Source organism: Plectropomus leopardus, chromosome 11, assembly GCF_008729295.1.
Source record: "Plectropomus leopardus isolate mb chromosome 11, YSFRI_Pleo_2.0, whole genome shotgun sequence".
Taxonomy (NCBI): domain Eukaryota; kingdom Metazoa; phylum Chordata; class Actinopteri; order Perciformes; family Serranidae; genus Plectropomus; species Plectropomus leopardus.
The window spans coordinates 10,976,650-10,997,342 of NC_056473.1; the positions used below are offsets into that span (position 1 = coordinate 10,976,650).

General features: G+C 38.1%; 1 protein-coding gene across 3 annotated transcripts; it reads right to left on the minus strand.

Annotated features, from left to right (window-relative positions):
• Positions 1–276: 276 nt before the first annotated feature.
• parvb (parvin, beta) lies at positions 277–20,656 on the minus strand. Of its 3 annotated transcripts, none has more exons than XM_042496686.1 (13): positions 20,381–20,656; positions 12,274–12,363; positions 11,767–11,837; positions 11,579–11,681; positions 9,494–9,634; positions 8,237–8,352; positions 7,698–7,756; positions 7,218–7,237; positions 6,710–6,771; positions 6,552–6,620; positions 6,244–6,345; positions 6,072–6,144; positions 277–3,372 (listed from the first exon to the last, which is right to left on the minus strand). In XM_042496686.1, the coding sequence occupies exons 1-13, from the start codon at positions 20,484–20,486 to the stop codon at positions 3,296–3,298; spliced, it is 1,089 nt and encodes a 362-aa protein (XP_042352620.1). In that variant the 5' UTR covers positions 20,487–20,656; the 3' UTR covers positions 277–3,295. The 3 variants fall into 3 exon arrangements, with proteins under 3 accessions (XP_042352620.1, XP_042352621.1, XP_042352619.1); XM_042496687.1 differs by lacking the exon at positions 20,381–20,656 and adding an exon at positions 17,667–17,751; XM_042496685.1 differs by lacking the exon at positions 20,381–20,656 and adding an exon at positions 14,961–15,088.
• Between the last annotated feature and the right edge of the window lie 37 nt (positions 20,657–20,693).

The following is a 20,693-nucleotide window of genomic DNA, read 5'->3' on the forward strand; positions in this document are numbered from 1 at the left end:
GAGACAACAAAACAAAAAAGCTCTGCATGTGCATCAGCCTTGTTGGGGGAAAAAAGAAAGGACCACCCATCAGCCAGACGAAGGGGCAATTTTGGGGATGTGGAAGGTTACCATAGCAACAAAGGAATGAGACAAGAAAATAAAGGTCTAAAATAAACCCATAATTCCTTTAGTTAAAGCTAAATTGCAGGAATTGGCTGTTCCAAAGCCAATCTCACTCAAAAGCCAAAGCAAATCTAACCTATCACACAAATAAGAGACAAAATGAAATTCTCATTCTGTTTGATTTCAGGCGTTTATTTCTTGATAGGCAAGAAAAATAAAAAATAAAAAAAAAGAAACGTACAGGGGTGAGACATCCAGCACAAGCATGGTTTAGATTGACTCATCCAATCTCAATAATTCAGCCCCAGCTCTAAAATGCATGAGTAGTCTTGCACTGTACATCTTAGCAGATCTTTAGGTGGCACGGCGGTGGCAACGCTCTACTACAGGAGAGCAGTGCGAGGTCCTAAGCCTCCTCCGGGACTTGTCTGAAAGGCCAGTCAATTCTTAAATACTGGGGCTCTCCTGGGACATAAAGAGCACGCTATACTTAAGGCATCAGCTTTTAAATATGGCTTGAGATGTGATGTGCATAGTTCAGAGTAAATGAAGATCATTCACAATTCTTCCAGCTGTCAAGTAAAAGCCATTGTAGTAAGAATATACAAAGCATTTTCAGATATTATAAAATAACCTATATAGAGCATTTTCAAGTCTCTTAAAGCAGCAGTTTTGGGAAATATGCTTATTTGCAATGTTGTTGAGAGTTACATGAGAAGATCCATACCCATAGTGGCTACAGTTAGCCAACAGTTAGCTTAGCTTAGCATCAAGATGAGGGCAGGGGCAAACAGCTCAGCTCTACAAAGAAAACATGCAGCAGCTACAGTTGTCATGATTTAAATCCAAAATTTGACTTTTCAACATCTGTTTTACTTTAAAGTAAAAAAGAAATAATATAATTTCTGTCAAAACAGCTATTTGCATTAGCTTTAGCAGAACTGTTTCAACGTTCTGACACTTTTTGCCACCTCAGCTTTTGATTCTGGTGGACTCCATGTGGTTATCAAGCTACATTAAATTCCTATTTAAATGTAATTAATAGTCATTAATACACGGTATCTAAATAATGTTTTTAAAATCTATAAGAGAGCTGAAATAATACATTTTGTTAGTGTCTTGCATTTTGTGAGAGGCTAAGATGTGTGCTCTTACGGATCTGCATTTCTTAAATGTTATGTAGGTTAAATGGCAATTATCTTTTGGAAGTAAAATAAAAGTAGCACAATCATTCTATCTGGCGCATAGTCTGTTGTCCAACCTGAATCTTTATTCAGCTGCTATTTGTCATTTATGTACTTTTATTTTTAAACAGATCAAACAAATATGATATAATGTGTGAGCTTTACAGGGTTGTAAGAGGTTTTTGTTATCTTTGGAGCCAGACTTAGCTGAGCATAGCTGCAGAAGTACGCAGCCCACTGAATATGCCCAGTAGTGTTTCTGCCCCCTGGCTCCACCCACGAGTTTTCGCATGGCTCACAGACTTAACTTTGTGATGATGTCACAGATTTTTAAATTGCCTCTCTCAACCCCAGAAAAGTTTTACAAAAACCACCATAATACATAATAGAAGGATTCCAGGTGTCCCATCTACAGTTATACAGATGTCTCTTTTATAATGGCTGTCAACCCCACAGGGGATTTTTTTTTGCTGCAATGCTGTGAGTGGCCCTTGGGAAACATTAACTCTAAGGATCTGCTGTGTTCCTTCGGCCCTGAGCTGGAGTCCAGCCCCTAGGAAGTGAGACAGGCTCTGAAGCAAATTTTACATAGTGGTCAAAATTGGAATTACACCGTCAAGGTCCATCACATGATGAGGCCCAGAAAGACTTTTTCTTATATACTTAAATTGGGAAAGAGACGTCTATAAATTAGTAGATACACTTTTGTGAGAGTGAGCGTGAAACAACTAATTTCACTATCTAGATTTAAGAAAAAAAGTTTTGAAAGTCTAAAAGAGCCGCAAGATTACATTTTTTAGACCTCAATTCAAGCTAGAGAAGCAGTAAACCAGCAGTCAGTCGCTCAGATATGCCCACACTACCGCTGGGCCCGGTAATGCGGAGTATCAGGTTATTTTCACACCACGTTGCTGCTTCATGCACTACTGCACAGCTCTCATAAGAATGAACGGTGTCGCACCTCTGTGCTGTATCCAGATCTTCTTAATACATCTATGGCTGAAGCAGCTACACGACGCGTCCATGATACCTACACGTCAGTCATAATTCTGCCCCCGTTGCTCTTTTTACCAGAAGCACAAGCTCTTGCAAAAATGCAAAAACAGCAATTAGCTCGCTATGAAGTGTTTTGTTTTTTTTTAAATTAGCTCGCTGTAAAGTGTTAGGTCAAAAGAAAGGCAGTTAAGGTTAAAATAAGGGTATAACGGTAATAGTTAGATCTCATTACTTATGATGTAAATTACGTCTTCATGTATAACGGAATATATAGTGGATTGTTGGTTGGCCTCATATCTATTCACTACAAAGTAGGGTTGTAGTAGAGTCCTGTACTAGAGATAGGCGCAATTTGTAGAGTGGGGTCATGTGCACTAGTACAAACAAAATTCGTCCGCAACTTTACATGACTCAGATTAGTGTTTCTCCTTTTTTAGCAGGTTTTTAGTCTTTAAGATTAGCTAAAAAAAATTGCTGCTGGTTAAACGTGAGCTTAACATTTAGCAGAAAAAACATAACTGTGGTATCAATCCTCTCAAACTCTTAGCAAGAAAGCAAATACGTGTATTTCCCCAAACTATTCTTTTAATATTTACACAAAGTAATTTTAGATACTATATAACATAGAGCCTATAACAGCATTTCTAACTTTCTTTAATATTCTGCAATAGGCAGATAAACACACAAATGATTTCCAGTTTTAACATTCTGCCCTCATTCATTTTTCCTCTGACGGCTGTGTATTCAAATGCAGGCTAAAGGTCGCAGGGTTTCCTGGGTTACATTTAACATTCGAGGAAGGAATAAATAAATACTGACATTTGGGGAAGATTAAATACTAACATTCAGAGCCTTTTTTCAGGCTACTCCCCATGGGTCTTTTTAAATCCCTCATAATGATGACTTTCAGTCCCAGTTGGTCTCCTCCAGTGTCCAGTGTGTCAGGCATAATTTCAGTGCAGGCACAGGGCAGCGCTCAAAACTAATATCGGGGGGGAAACTGAAAAAGTTCACTCAGAGTTTTTGTAGTTGGTGAAGAGGTTGTAGAGGACTCTGAGGGTGGACTTGAGGTTAAGATTGACAACATCTGCAAAACAAAATGGACACAGCAGAGATCATTAGAGAGAGAGAAACTTGTTTTTGAGGAGGTTCAGGAAGAAAAATTAGACCTTCGACATGCACAAAAACTAATGCAATAAGAGAAAAATTGGATCCTTGGAACACCGGAACACAAAATAAATGGACTGTGCGGCCGTAAAATTATATTTACAATGCAAAGGCGCTTCTTCTATGATTGCTGTTGGACTATTTACCTTCAAAAGGTCATTTGTAATTTTGGAAAAGGAAATGGGGCTTAAAATAGCTCCCAAGAATTTGCAAATGATTATCATGTGATGTATTACATCTTACCAGGAGAGATCCAAAGGCACAAAAATACTTTTTGTTCTCTCCATCGGTAACATGATGCACTACACAAGTGCTTTTTGTAATTTCTCATCACAACTAGGCCTTTGTTTAGTGTTTCAAGCCAGGCACCATTTTGTTACAGCGGTGTTGTATTGCATCACCATTTCAACTAGGATGCCTTAAGCTCCTTATCGTCTGCATTTCCCTGATAGCTTGTTGATATCATTAACTTTCATTTATAATGAAGCCGCAGATGTGCATAAATAAACCTCAGCAAACTGCATCCTAGTCACAGCTTATAAACTGTAGCAGGAGTGCATTTGGAAGATAATATCAATATGAATATAATATTTATGTCCAATTACCACATAAACTGTGATGTTTTTGGTGAGAAGAAATTGTTCCTTTTGCTTAGTCAAAAAAATAAGTTTGAAGTGTGGAGAGTCATAATGTTTACACATCTTGAAAGTAAGCTCATGTTTATTAATCACATACAAAACTGTGTAGTATAATACTTAATTTCCATCTCCAAAGACTGTGCATAGTGCCGTTATAATAAAACAGAGATATAAATACAAAAAGAATTAACACTGACAGAGCAGTTTAAGCCAAAGAAAATAATTTTAACGAAGAGCAAAAGCAAAGATATGTACAATATATTAAGTAGTGTCATGTAAGAAAATAATTAAAAAACTGGATATGGAATGTGGGATATGAAATATGGAAAAATGTGGGACAAGAATGTGGAGCGAAACATGAATATTTTAAGCAGTTCTGAGAATTATGTAACTACATACAAGACAAGAATTATACTGTACAGTTAAATAAATATATAAATTGAAATATATTGTGCTGAGATGTTTGAGCTGATATTTTTGGCTCTGACATGAGATGTCTCGCAGCATGATAACAAATCTATTTATATCACACAACATAAAAGATTCTATACATTGTTCCTCCAATAACATATTTGGTGACCAACCAGTGCCAAATATTAATTTGAGTGTTTAAGTGGAGTAAGATACGGATTATGGTTGAAGAAAAATTAAGAAAATCTTGGGGTGGCACACCAAAATCAACATGTCGTAACTCAATTTTAGGTATTCCATGATGCTGTGGTAGTATATTAATGCAGCAAGACTATACATGCTTTTCTCTACAGCCAGAAATATTGCGGACACTCGTTTGCATATTAATGCTCTGAATAGTCAAAGTATTAGGAGGGTCTCAGAGTATAAATATCTTGATATCTGGCTGGATCCGAAAGCTACATTTAAATTTCACATTGACAAACTTGTCAACAAGCTATGACAAAATAAATATATTTGTATTGAAACAATTTTCCACACTTCTGTCTCTGCTCTTAAACCCCCTAACATTCAGTTTATCACTCCGTCCTGTGATTAATTACCAGTGACTACTTATTACTCTACTCATCACTGCATCTTTTATGACTCTAAGTAAGACTCTAAGTAAGACGTAATAGCCATTGATTTCTATTTATCAATGGAGCCCTAAATGGCACCATGGTTTTATTTATCACTTCCTTGTTAAAATAGAGCCATAGTCATTATTCAACAACTGCACAATCGTACCTTTAGGCCAATTTAAAACAATGATCAAGAAACTACTCTGCTCTTGAATGTAACAGTATCTAACTGTTCTGGGTGTTTTAATATGTTTAATCTGGGCTCTAAACATAAAGGTTGAATAAATGAATAGGCTAGCTGAAAACTAAGTCGATGTGAGAGTTAAGGAAATGCAAGTATTAACTATGGTTTCTTTTTTTCTCTCTCTCTTTTTTTCCCCAACAGTTAATATCATCATTTATCTAATGTGCATCGACTAATAACATTTTGAGTTCCACAACAATCCAATTTTAATGTGCAAGGTGATTCATTGTTCTTCAAATAGGCTTATGGTCTTTTTCCTTAAAAATACAAATATACAGCTTTAATTTAAAGAACATTGGTTATAAGGAAAAAGGGCAACTGTTGTATCAGGGTGGACGTGTCCCCTCTGGCCTCCCCTTTATGAAATATAAATCTCTATAAAACATGTCTAAAAATACTTAATTATGAACTAATCATATAAGTAGCAGCTACTACAATCCAGTAAGTCATATTTTGATTATCAAAAGCTGTATTATTTAAACTGGACATCAATGCTGAAACTCTTTAGTTTAAGGGCAAGACAAGGTCTCCATCTACTGGACAACATTAAATATGACTGCTACTGTAAGACACCAACTATTTAACACCCTTTTTAAAAAAAAAAAAAAAAATTCTCCTATCAGTGCAAGAAACTCATAATGTCTGCCGCTTCATAAAAATGTTTCTTTATCTGATCTTATAATAATGCAATATGTCTACAAAATACCTTCTGGTCGGGCTTTGGGTTTCTTCAGGCCTCCGTCCTGCATCAGCTCAAAGGCAAACGCCACATTGTGGACCTGAGGGGACACAACATGGAAACTCAAATGCATTGATAAATTGCTAAAAAAATAAATAATAAATGTTACTGACATATTTCAAAGGGTGTAATCAATCACCTTCTGTTCGAAGCTCTCAGGGGTTAGGAAGAAGTTGTACAGAGGGACAAAGTAGTCTTCTAGCAGCCCCATCAGCAAGATCAGGTATACGCCATCAGCAAACTGCACACACACACACGCACACACACACACACAAAGAATATTTACAGAAAAAACAATATTAAAACTGCATCAGTAAATCAGATTGGATTGCATTTGAATAATGCATGCAAATAGAGGGAAGATGAAGAATGGAAATATGTTACAAAACACCAGCTAATGGTAATTTTAAAAATTGATTTTGTCTGTCGATAAGTCAGATCTCTCACCTGAGATTCCAGCTCAGTAACCTCCAGGTTCAGCTTGTTCAGGTGTTTGTTCACAAAGGTAATGAGAGACTGGAAACAGTATCAATCATTTTGATGGTTGAGTTTTTAAAAAAGTCATTATAAAACCAATTACCATGCAAAGAAAAGGTTCTTCATACCGTTTTCACCACATTGAGCTTGTCAGGTGCATGATCCAACAAAGTGTCAAACGCGTCCCTCTCTGTTATAAAAAATAATTTAAAGGTTATGAATACTTAAAGGAATGGTTTGACATTTTGGAAAATGTCAAAGGTGTCAAAAAGAAAATGAGATCAATACCACTCTTATGTCTGCCCTATAAATATACTCTATGTCTACAGTGTACGGTGAGCTTAGCTTAACATAATGACTGTGAACAAGCATAACAGCTAGCCTGGCTCTGACCAAAGGTTAAAAAAAATCCACCTACCAGCACCTCTAAAACTCACCAATGTAATATCTTCATTTAATTCATACAAAAACCAAGTGTAAAAATTACAAGATTGGAGTAGTATTGATCTTCTCATCTAACTCTGAACAAGAAAGCCAATATCAAATTTCTCTACATGTTTCCCTATACGTGTAGAAACAATAAAAGTAAAGGGACATTTCCATTACACTGTAATGTGATAAGTGTCTGGGACTCACCAAACCTTCCCATCATCATTCTGAAAAACAAAAAACATAATTTAAGTATTTAGCAATACTTCATACTACAATAAATAAATGAATGGTCCAGTATGTAGGATTTAGTGGCATCTAGCAGTGTGATTGCAGAACTAAAGCTTCTCCCACGTGCTGAGCGTGTAGGAGAACTTTGGGGACAAATGCAATACAGGAAATGGCCCTATCTAGAGACAGTGTTAGGTTTGTCCATTCTGAGCTACTGTAGAACAACATGGTGGACTCCACGGAAGAGGACCCACTCTGTGTGTAGATACAAACGGCTCATTTTAAGGTCATGAAACATTAGCTGATTATGAGCTAATGAAAACATAGTCATGAATATTATATACCATTTCTGCCAACTGATGCCCCTTAATCCTACACACTAGACATTAAATACATTACAATATTGATAGAAAAAGAAAACAGCTGTGGATAAAGTTATTAGGTATCAGCTCTTACTCTGTGGTGCTCGTCAGCTCCTTGGTCACAAGAGCAGTCTGCAGGATGCCCTCCCGTTTCTGCTCAAACAAAAATCATAATGCTTTAGTTACTACATGACATTTTATTAGTATTTTAGTCATATTTGATGTTTATAATTGAAATTACATCTGCAAATAGTGAAACATTTAGCCATAAACATGTCCACAATGTCTTTGTCTCTTTAAATTACTGTTCTGGATGGGTTTTACACAGCTCTTGGGTTGTTCCAAGGTTCCATTCGAATTAGAAACAGATGAAATAATTGTATTAGAAATTTTATTACACATTTTTGTTTAAGCTTGGTTCTGAGGCATTTTTTGCATCATCTTTCTTATATTAATTGTCTGTAACTCACTGATATCACTGCCTATCTTGAAAAAGAGCTTCTTAATCTCAGTGGGGGTTAAATAAAAGTTAAAAAAAAAAAAAAAGACAATACGCCTCTGTATCCATCCCTACATCACTGCACATAATGATAATGGATGCCAGCCCTGCGTGAGCCGGATGAGCCACTTTACCTTGACGACCACCACCTGCACAGACACGTGCTCAGGCAGCCTGATGGGAGCCTGGAAGTGCATCGCCAGAGCTACCAGCAGGTAGACAATAGCCACCAGGTTCTTTGAATGAATAGCTGTGACAGTGAAGCACAAGAGAGGACTGTCAGCTCTTTGCACACTGCAAGCTAACATATTGATGCAAGTCATTTTCCAAAGATGAAAGGTAACAGTGTGTGCTTTTTTTATTCAAGAGACAAAACAAAATAAAAAGAAAAGGCTGCACATGAGCAGTTAATGAAGACTGAACGAATGCTCCAGTGGGGAAATGATTTTGTTTACATAGAGAGTTCCTTGAAACTGTGCAGCATTAAGTACTTTCTACTTGGTATGCTAGTTAAAAGATTGTGTTAAAGGGGCATTCCCCCATTTTTTCCCCACATTAATTTCAAAGAGAGCCTGTAAAAACAGTAGTATATTATCTTTGTTCGCTGTGGGAAAGACCTCCAAAGTGTGACAAAACACCCACAATAATGGCAAAGTGATTTCATCAGGGCTATCTTGGCTGGGGAAATTTTAGAGTATTTAGGATGAGGGAATTTAGGAGACAGGGAATTTAATGAAGAATGAAACATAGTCGCTTTGTGGAAAATGAGGCTGGACCCATATCAGGGGCGAAAGATTAACATATCTGCACCATTTTACCCATTCTTTTTTAATCTGTCTCTTGTGAGTTTCGCAACTTTACCAAAGTACACTTAAAAGGAGCAGTGTGTAAGATTTACTGGCATCTAGTTACAAATTACAGCCAGCTTTAACTTCTCCCAGCTTGAATTTCTTCAGTGCTCATTGTTGAAGAGGTTTTTACTGGGAGCTGAATTATCCACAAACCAGTAAAAACACTGCAAAAAGCAGTTTGTTTTTCAAACATTGCTTGTCGTGGTGGGGCCAACTAAAGTGGCAGATGCAAAAATTCAGATGCACCTATCTAGAGCCACTATGTGGTTTGTCTGTTCTGGGCTACTGTTGAACATTAGGGTGCAACATGACAATCTCTGTGGATGAGGACACATGTCCTATGTAGATATCAACAGCTCATTAAAAGGGAACATAAAACACAACAATTCTTATTTTTGGGTGATTGTACACTATAGAAAATATGCTTATCATATTATATTCCATTTCTGTCAGTATTTACTCCTCAATCCTACACACTGGGCCTTTAACCATTGGAGTACTGGTTTAAGCCAGAAACACTGAGGTTGACGTAAAACTCACAGTCCACATTCCACTCGATGGTCCAGCCGTGAGGTCTCAGCAGTTCGTTGACGGCCTCCAAAACCGTCTGAAGCTTCTGTTTTTGGCCGATCTCTGACTGAGTCACCTCGGCCACATTCAGCTTCCTGCCTGACAACTTTTCTGTCGGCAACAGGAGAGATGAGATATCAGCTCAGACACACAAGGAAAGACTTTCCACACACATAATCATGAATAAAAAGCTTCAGGCATGAAGACTTTAAAATGAAAAAATGACTTAATCAATTTTAAAAAAAGGAACTCCTGTACAGATTTAAAAAGGGAATAAATCTGATGTAGGTCAACTGGTGAAAAAAGACTTTATATGCATAAAAGACAAAAGTTCCAGAAGTGCTTCAAACTAAAAAAGTGCAAAATCCAATATTTTTTTTTCCATGCCTGTTTTAATGTACGTTTTCTTTGTTGGAAAACAAGGATGTGGTAATATTGAAAATGTACAAATGTGGCAGCTGCAGACAACAAACGTTCTCTGCTCCATGCAATAGTAAGAAAGAGGATTTAGGAAGCTTATCTCAAGTGTGTGGGTATTTAAAAAAATAGAAGAGAAAAAAAAGAAAGCGACACAGATTAAAAAGGAAATCTAAAATGGGTGCTGATGCAATAAAAGACTGAGTACAGAAGGCGCAAAAGTGATAAAAGAGTGTGAAGACTAAAAAGGGGCTTTGACAAAAATAAAGAAATTACACTTCACTTAGCAAAGTGTGTCCTGCTGTGTTTAAGCTGTTTTTCAAGACACTTCTGCAACATAATGGAACCAAGTGTCAGTCCTGTTTTGTGTTAGCTGGCTTTTGTAAGATTAATTTGCAAGTTCAAGATGTTTTATTCCTGCGCATGTTTGACAGCTGATGAGACATTTTGTCGGGCTGCAATAATTAGCTGGTGTTTCCACAGAAGACAATAAGTGGGAGCAAAGAAGAAGAAAGCAAACAGATTGTGAAGATAAAAATGATAGAAGCTGAGTTTTCTCTTTGCACAAAAAAACACTGCAGAAATTAAGGGTCTACATACAAGAAAAACATGTAAGAAAAACAAAAAAAAAAACCAACATGGACATGAAGGACCACAGAGCTCAGCTGTCGTCAGATACATGTGTGACAAAGTGCCACTAAAAACCATCACTAACTGCATATATGAGGCACATTTTGTTGTTATAACCTATAATGTTGCAGGGACATTCAATATATTCAGATGGAAGACACTTATGTCTAAAGATGCTTGAGTCTAACTTATAGAGCAGAGATATGGAATTTGTGTTGCGCAGGGGCCGCTTTTGCAAAATGACAGGAGGCCAGGGGCCAGTTGCAGCAGCCCTGCACAGGTCAGGTGTATGTAGGAGCTTTTCAAGGATTTTAGGAAAGTAAAGACTTGGCCCAGACCTCTGTCGGGGATCTAGGGGATCCTCCCCAAGCATTTTTTATTTTATTTTTAAAAAAAAAACCATTATTATTATAATTTTCTGCATGAGCAAGCTTTATTTTTATGCTTTTTATGCACAATGACTTAGTCTCAAAGTGTCAAAAGTCAAAGCCAAAAATACTTTTAGTTTTGTTTTTTTCGGTGAGGTGGGTCAAATAAAACATTAAGTTGTTCGCATGCACTGTGGGTGGAGTCTGAAAATGCTTTACCCTGCTGTAACAAATAACAGACACAAGGGGGAAGCCCCTCACAGACCAAAGACACTACAGCTTTAACAGATACAGCATAACCACAGCTGACAGCGGATAAATCAATACTGTGCATCAATCACTTAATTTCCTGCATACTGGTGAATTTATTGGACAAATGTGTGCCTTTCCTGCATCAGTTTATGGTTTTAATGTTTTTACTTCTAAAAATTGAGGGGGGGGTGTGTCTTCTGTGTCATGTTAAAGTCTATGAACGCACGCTGCAGTTCCAAAAAATGTAGCGCTGTTACAATGTTGGAATTGCACACCCTCTACTATGACTAATACTGCAGATTTTCATACTGGTACATGGCCCATTGAAATGCCTACAGAGGCTATATGGAGAGATATATTTTTAGAGTTGTGATGCCTTATTCCTTACCGAATAACTTCTGGAGCACTTGTCCATCGTAACAGTCTTCCTCCAGGTCTTTGACTATGATCCTGTCTTCCTCCAACTCACTGTTGATCCAGTCAATCAGCACCTGGACACAAATCATGGAATAATTAAATGCTCTGCTTGTGCTAAAGAGGTGTGATGCTTGTGGACAAAATATGACCCCAGACCACCTTCAAAAGATCTTTAAATTTAAGATTTTCCCGCGATGTCGGGTCCAACATGATCCTCTCAGCGTTTTCCTCTGATGAAGACAATGAGAGAGAAGTTAAAACACTCAGCTTGGTTTATAGTTTCCTACATATTTATCTCCTGGTTTGGACACAGACATATTTTTTGTTTCCCATAAATGCAAATCAACAGACATTTAACACACACATATTCAAAGATTTTATCGCTCCCACATCAATTGTGAGTCATGTGGTGACTGAGGGCAGAGGCGTCTCTCCTCCACCCACTTTCATTTCCTGCACCTCCACTGTTAAAGCCCCCTTTACTCAACATGTGTCAACATATTCATAGCATCCCCTGTAGCCTCAGTAACCTCTGACAGCAGGCTGAAAATGTTTTAAGAAGTTGGAAATATTGGAAAAACAGCTGCAGGATCAACAACACTGCGACCTTCAGTCATAAATTAACATTTAGTTGTTGTTTATATGTGTTTATGTGTATGTGTGTACCCAGCAGTGTGTCCTCTGGATGGAGGTCTGTCCCTGTGGGAAGCATGGGAGCATTGATGGCATTCTTCCCCTCCTCATGGAGATCACTCACTAGGAAGACAACAACACACACATTTAAAAAAAAGCACAACACATTCAATAAAACAAATCAACAAGACATTATAGTAGGTGCTACTCATAAATTAGTAGAAGGATTATATGAAATATGTCTGAAAAGAACATTTACTGTTTATCTCCTCTCTGAGTAAAGAGACAAAGAGTGAGATAAGCCGGCAAAGACTGTGGGGCAGAGATAAAAGACAATAAAGAGAAAGCTTGTCAGAGTCACCAGTAACAGTATTAGAGCACAATCGCCACAAAATCCCCTTGCGGGGAAAGTGTGGTGTCAATTTGGAGTCAATTTGTGGAACCTCGTCCTCTTTTACAGACACCACTTCAGTCACTCCACCACCTTTTAGTGTCAGTATCAGTCAGTTCACAACACAAGGACTTTTATAAAGGTCTCTCTAAATCTGTTGACAGACTCTTAAAGGGGAATTCCACCGGGCTCCAGAGGGAGCTGCATGAAATCTGATAACTTCACTCAGGTGATGATGCGTGAGTCCGCGTTCGTTGAGTCTGAAAACTATAAGTTTGAAAATGAAAAACTGGGGTTATGGCAGAATATTCAAATAAGATGCGACAAGCACTTGCTCCCAGGAAGTGGGCCAGGCTTTGAAACATATTTTTGTAGTGGCCAAACAGTTGGGTTACAACTTCCGGTCTTATGATGCCACTGGGTCAAAAAAACAAAAACAAATAACTTTTCTCCACAGACTTTCATTGTGAAAGAGATGTCTGTATATTAGTGGATACACTGTTTTCTTAACATCACAAGCCCAGAGAACTGACTGTTTCCCTATCAGGTTTTGATCTATTTGGTCTGATAACATTTGAAAAGTGTAAAAGTGCCACTCACTATTAAATCATTCAGATTAGCAGAACACTAAATCTGAAGTAGCCGGCTCAGCCGACAGAAGTCTTTAGTGATGAAGCTGTGATGATCGTCTGAGTAATTTTATACACAGCAGTTGACCTATTTGGCTTCATGCCCCACAGAGCAACTTTCATAGGAGTGAACGCAGTCCTGCCTCCAACACTGTATCCAGTTCTCTTTATGCTGTACATCCATCAACTAGCATTACTGAATCTCAGTACAAATTGTCAGTGGTCCGTATATTCAAGTTTACTGTATTCATCCTCAAAGTTAATGATAATTTGTTTTGATTTAAGGTAAAATGTAGGCACATAGAGACAGTTTATTAGTCATAATCACAATGTATTATTATTAATTATGATTATTTTTCTATTTATTTTCCTTTTTAACTTTTCCTTCTTATACTTGGTTCTCCAAAGAGGAAAACCCAAATACTATAAATTATCAGAGAATATTAATGGACCCATATCAGATAACACGGTAATTAAGTATATTTCACCCATTCACTCTTTATAATGTTCTATATTGTGCTTGGACTGTGCTGACGTTTATTGAATCAAGCTGTGAGTTGCAGAAACTTCAGATCGTGAGAAATGTTTATCCAGGGACTTTGAGCTGCCGTCTGAGCTGTCACACGTCTGGCACTTCCTAATTTTTTTCTCCACCCGTGTGAGGCCCTTTCTTTCCCACTACAGACAGCGGTAAGGAGCCGCAGTGTCCATCACTGCCTCATTAAAAAAATCAAGTCAGTCAACTGTATCTTGGCTCTTTAAAGTGCAATTCATTTAGTTATTGTTCCAGTGTAAACATACTCAAGATATGGAAAGGATGACAGTTCAACCTGAAACTGGGAACACTGGCGTTGATTTAAGGTGACAACACACACACACACACACACACACACACACACACACACACACTCAGGCTTTGAATAAAATCAATTTCCACTAAGATGCTTTCACTTCTGATTGCAGAGACACTCCAGGGATTGAAAGGCTTTCTGCTCTTAATGGCAATGCTGCTTTTATCATCCTGCATTTCAATTTGTCCGACCTGCAACACGCTGGACAGCAATCAATGGTCTCAAATCTGCCATTTCATTGACTTTGCTATTCATAAAACCTGCAATGGGAACCAATGGCTGCACTTTGAGCTGTTAAAATGTCATAAGAGAAAGTCTAGAACAGTGTGTTTATGATACAATCTGAACAAACTCTTAACTTCAAAGCATGTACAGAGAGAGGATATACAGAATTACCCCGGGAGGAGGGGTCCCCATAGATATCTGATTCAGCCTCAAATCTCACTACAGATCAGCAGTTTGCTTTGTAATTACAGAGCAAGTTTGCTGCATTTCATCATAATTGTGCTGCTTCCTCCCTCCGTATCCATCTGACTCCATTATTGCTGCCGGCACTTCACACAGTCATGTAAAATGTGGGTGAGAAACAGTCAAATTATACCATGCAATTCATTTACTACAGCAGATTTATGCAGAATGATTTATGTATAACCCTCGCAGAGACACACAGTCGATTCTGTAATGTTAAATCCACATTTTAAAGTGACAACTTACATCTCGATGACCTCTCACAACAACCGAAACAACACATCGCTGGGTATCAACCCATAGTTGCACTAAGATAACAGGTCCTGCTTCCCCATTTAGACTTCCAAGTTCCTCAAAGCCCAAAATCAAAACCAAATTTACCTTGTTTCTTCCTCTTGGTCCCACACAGCAGCCCCGCCATGTCCCCACTATAAACCTCCTGATTCCCTACGACAGCGCCAGGCGAAGGTAGAAAATGTAGGAGTGTATGTATACGTGTGTGTGAGTTGTAGTCGTTGGGACTGAGCAGTGGCAGGGGCGTCATCACGTGTTTATTTCTGTCACAACCCTCCACCCCACGTCTGCGGTCCAGTTACAGGAGACGCTGAGGGGTGTGTGTATTGGACAGGAAGGACCACATTGGACATGAACGCACCAAAACCTCTACGCTGTGGAGACGACAAACCTAGCTGATCACTTACAGGTATAGAGCTGACTGGATATCCTTTCATTTCTGCAAAATTCATGTGAACGTATGCAGCACTGTGTAAAGAAAAAAGGATCTTTTTTTGTTTTTGTAACTGTTTAAATTGCAGTCCAGTCAGTGAATAACTGAGCATGTGAGTGGAGCCTTTAATATGTTTTGCTGCAGCGGATAATCAATCAGGCAGCTGATGTATTTCCTGATAACAGAATTACACTAATTCAATACAAATCAAAGCCTGCCGTCAATCTTATTCTGGCTTCATTGCACAAATACATTTAAAAAGCATCTCAGTGGTTTTTCGAACCACTACGGAAGAGGACACAACAGTTACGACATATAGTTATTTTTTCTTAAGGGATAAAAATGCTCTGAGTGAAATTAGTTTGCATCATAAACAACAGCATAAGGGAGATTGAAATTGACCTAATCTTGTTTGGTTCCACTGCTCTCGAGGGGGTGGAGGTGGCTCACTCTGGCACTGGGGGAGGATATAAATAATGCAGCAGTATGGAGAAGCCAGGCCGGACCTTAAATATAGCTCCGGTTATTTACACCAACACAGGCACCAGTGAGTAACAGCAGCCGGGAGATGACAGAGCAGCTGTTTCTTCCACAGGGGGGCTTCATCAGTTATTAACTCTTTAACATATTGCACCTAATATTTATCTATTTATTACACATTATGTACTTTATTGACTTTAAGTTGGCATTCTGTTTGCTCCATGTTGCAATTCTACTTTTTTTTTTTTTTTTTTTTTTTTACTATTGCTTTATTTTTGTGTATGTTTTTTCTTATCAAAATGAAAGGTAAAAAGGTAGCATGAGTCGAATGTTAAGACCGTTCAAGCTGGGGTAGGTAGAAATCTGGAAAAAACCTAAAAACAAAACAATAAAAAAAAAACAACCTGCAAAATTTGAAAATGCATCATAGCCCATCCCCTTTCTGTACTAAGCCCCTCCCACCAGATGACCACAAACATTTGTACACGCTTTGACTGCTTCCTTGGGAGGAGAGCAGGCAGCTTTGGTCGCCGGCAGTAACAGCAGCAACAGAAAGTTTTCCGTCCAGTCGTTGACTGGGGGACCGTCACTGAAACAGTGACTCGTTCTCCCGCTTCTGCAAATGTTACTGACATAACGGTGAACTTGAAGATGCAGCTTTGAGTCTTTAGCTCCTGTTAGCAGAAGGCTAAACTATTAGCAGCATTTTCTCTCCATCTCTGAAAAGATTTACCAATGCTGACACATGTTTTATTTTGATAAGTACGTCTTCCTTTTTTGGTTTGCTTTGCAGTGTACGCAGTTGTTACCAATGCTGGAAATAGCACATTTTTTCCACAGGATTCTCCACCAATGTATCAGGCTTTCACTGTAGGGATATGCACATGCATCTTAATTTGCAGAACAGCCAATTGGAGCACCCTCTCTCTGAAATGACCTGTGATTGGCCAAAGTCACCCATCGAATGCTAATTTTTCTAAAGCCTGAAAACAGAGCTGAGAGGAAGTGCAGACATCTAGCTTTCTCTCACACTGCTTGAATTACAACATGCTTAAAGTTTATTATGGAATTTAGCCCAATTATGCCAAATTAAACACCTAACCCAGCTGTAAGTCATGTAAGACAAATTGGAAACCGACACATAATGTAAAAAAAACATTTTCAATAAATGTTAAATGTAATTTTTAAGGACTGTAACTGAGATTTGTATTAAGTGGACATTTTGCAGTTAAAAAAAACAAACAACTTTCAGCGATCTCTGTGGTGAAAAAACTGAAATTACAATATCTCAAATATTTTCTTTGACATTTCTGTGCTGCAATTGCCTGTTACAATATCGATCGACATACTTTGCATCCCACAATAATAAAATAATCTTGGTTAGTATATAAGCAATATATCAGCTCTACGATTAAAATATAATTTCCTCAGTTGCTCAGTTGTATAATTGCATTACACTGCAAATATGCTTCTGTCCTTTTTTCAGAATAACTCTATTCCTATAGGTTTAAAGTATCTGTAATTTTCAGGATTATGACTACTAATAATTCTGTAACTGTTCAGTCAATGAAATTTACCAGTGATTTGGATGTTTTTATTGTTTGTAGAATATTTGCTAGATGAAATTCTTGAATTGCCAGTATCACACACAGTTAAGAGCAAAAGACACGAAGCAACAGTATAAAAATATAATATATTTGTATCCACTAATGTTGGTTTTAAGTTGGACCTTTTTTGCATGTGTGCGTGATACATTCACTAATGCCTAATGCTCTCAATTTATCTTTATCTCTTTTTGAAGCTGTGCAAAAATAGCAACAAAGAAACAAGTGGTGATGTGAGCGAATAAGTAAAATAGCAGCAATAACCAGACGACTTACTATTATCAATGTCCATCCTGTATCTTAGTTATATTCTGTATTTTCAGAGCGTAAATACTCTTCACCCTAAGACAGCATGTCAAGGATGCGACCTGACGTTCATCCTTTCTTTCCTTATAAAGCAAAAACTTTTTTTCTGGGCCTCCACTAAACTCTCACTGTGAGAGCACTGCCCGTTGCTGACTAAGGGAATTGTGTCTTGTCAGAGAAATGCAGACTTCCTTTCATTTTATCAACACAAACACAAAGAGCCGTGAACACTCAGTATCTTTGAAAACTAGCTCTGCCATTTCTGGAATCTGAACTGCATAAAAAATATACAAGTTTTTAATGTCTTGCCAAATAACCTTAAGCAACAATTTCCATCCTATTTCTGGCACAAGAGGAAGAAGAGGAGGGTTTAAGTGTTGAATATTATACTAAAACCTGCATATGTGGTTGCCAAGGAGTGTCAACACAATTTAAGAAACCATAAGCTCCTTTCTTTAAAGCACAGTTCAGTTACGCTATAAATGACTATTCAGCAAATGTGATGCAACTTTTCCAGTGACAACTCTCTTGGGTGTTCCTCTTAAAGAATATAAAGCACCACACCCAAACAAAAACCACAATGGCAGCAGCAGCATGGGAGGCCACAAGCTGCGCTGCATTATCAAAGACTCAACTTGCATGTTTTGCTCCTGTTACACCAATTTATAATTCTAACATATCCAAGATCTTTTGCCTTAAAAATGAACTGTGTTTCATCTGCGCTTTAATACACTTTGACCACACAGGGGCACTGCGCCCAAACAAGCTGCACTCAAACACTGACACCATGAGGATTCCCCGCAGTCCACACTGCAGTTTGTTATCTACAGAACTGACTTACAGCCACGTGTTTGCAAAAATAAGATCTAGGGACCATGGAGGGTTTTGTGGGCAAGTCTGAGGGTGATGAATAAAGGAACAGTTGCATTTTTATGTAGTATCGCTCATTAGCATATATTAGTACAGAGAAACACACAGGAGCTTAATGCTTACTCAGATCACAAGTTTGTCATTTCCCATATAACAACAACAACAACAACAACAACTATATTTAGGTTCACACATCCAAATTTGTGCAAAAAAAGCAAGACTTTTGCATGATTCTTTATACTGTAATAGGCCAACTTTGATCAGTTGTTGCCACGTTCAATCCTGAGATGCATGTTTCAAAGGAAGGATTTAAGCAAATATTTTCCATTTTTGCTTTAAAAATGACCAAAACTAGCACCACTTCTCATTTTAGCTGGACTTGAGTTGACCTTAATTAGTTTAAAAATGAAGGTTAATCCTAATTTCCGAGCAATCGTCTAAGCATCTCTGTCTCTGTGTATAAGTATACCATGCTCAAACAACCTCACTCCTCTGTAACTTCTGGGATCAAATCATTTCCTCATTATACCAGGAATCCACCTCCCAGATAACTCACTTACCGCTCTGTGGGTTTTTCTCTTTAAAACTGCTTTAAAAGAGTCACCATATTCCCCTCGGGCAGGACTGTGATATGATGTACTGTATGTTAGGGCTGCAATTATTTTCATTATTATCTTTATCAATAAGTCTATAAAATAATAACATAGAAACAGAAATTGTGTGTGGCCCAAAAAGGAATCAACAATAATATGAAACTTAGCAAGCAATAAATAAACTAATCTGAGAAGGACTTGAGTTATTTTTGCCATTCTTCCTTTATAAAAGGACGAATGAATGTCACTAAACTAATCGATTAATTCACTTATTGCTTTGGCTCTGAATTTTCTTTTTATGTTTTTAATAAGGTGGGAAAATGCATACATTTCCCCCTGAATTTCAGCCTGACATATTTGGCTTTAACAATATTTGGCTGTAAAAAAATTCTAACTGCCGTCCAACCAGACTTCAGAGGCTAAAGTTAAAATTTGATCAGTTTCATTAAGAGAGTTCAAACTGTTAAAACTTAACTTCAAGATGATGTTTTTGGGTTGTTTTTTTTTTAGCTGAGATGAATGAAATTTGAGAAGGCTTATACAATTAAAATGTCCCTGTCCTCCTGCTGGTGGACCTCCTTTAATGGAGAGAACAAACACATGGCTGTGAGCACACACACACACACACACACACACACACACACACACTGAGGCGTTAAACCTTGCAGCTGTCTGTTTGACCACACAGTGTCTGGCCTGTCTGGAGGGCAGAAATAGTTTGACAAACAACTGGAAAAGTGGGACAATAAGTTGAAGTGGGTTTAATGTCACAGTCACAGTGAGCACTGCACCTTTATCTCCACAACCTTTCATTTCTGTCAGCACTCTGTGACTGTATGATCTATTCCTGCTCATTACCTCATGGTTAATGTGTGTGTAGGGCTTTGTCTCGCCTCTTATTCACTTGGAGTATCAAAACTTCACATAGGGCTCAAAATATGTTCTCTAAATGAATTATGATTCACAAATTAAAGGGATTTATGAGCAACACTAAGCCAGATTACAAGAATATACCAAAAGAAGATAAAATCCATAATGAATGTGTTCAAGGTTGTAAATCATGTGTGCAGTGCGTGATTAAAGTGCCTGTGATCATCCCAGAGAATATATTAAAAGCGCAATCATGTGATTGCAGCACCATGGACAGAAACCCCGACTTGAGAAAACAAATGGGTGCTTTTCCTAATATTACAAGAAAAAGATCTTTAAAAAATGACTCACCTTCTTTAGACTTTTTCTTCCGCACCAGTGTCCCTCCTAATTTCCCGAGGAAAGATTCGTCCTTTTTGATTCTTGCGGTCGCAGATGTGTTGGCGGTCCCAGACATCTTTCAGTGTGTGCGGTGTTTCTGAGCTCTGTCTGTCCTCTGCCTGTCAATAATGTCACTCCTCCTCGCGCTGCATTCACGGCACCCGTGTCACCATCCAATCACGTAGAAAAAGACTCAAAATCCACAGGCAGACTGGAGGAAGCAGAGCCGGCCAGCATCAACAGACAGAATGACTCACATGTGAGTAAAAAAGCTTCATCTGCT

Coding starts and splice junctions, on each gene's coding strand:
- parvb (XM_042496686.1), bottom strand. CDS start 20,486: ATGTCTGGGACCGCCAACACATCTGCGACCGCAAGAATCAAAAAGGAC. Junction 11,838..12,273: donor TCCAGAGGACACACTGCTGG/GTACACACATAC, acceptor TGTCTTCATCAG/AGGAAAACGCTGAGAGGATC. Junction 7,238..7,697: donor GAGCTGACGAGCACCACAGA/GTAAGAGCTGAT, acceptor TTTGTTTTTCAG/AATGATGATGGGAAGGTTTG.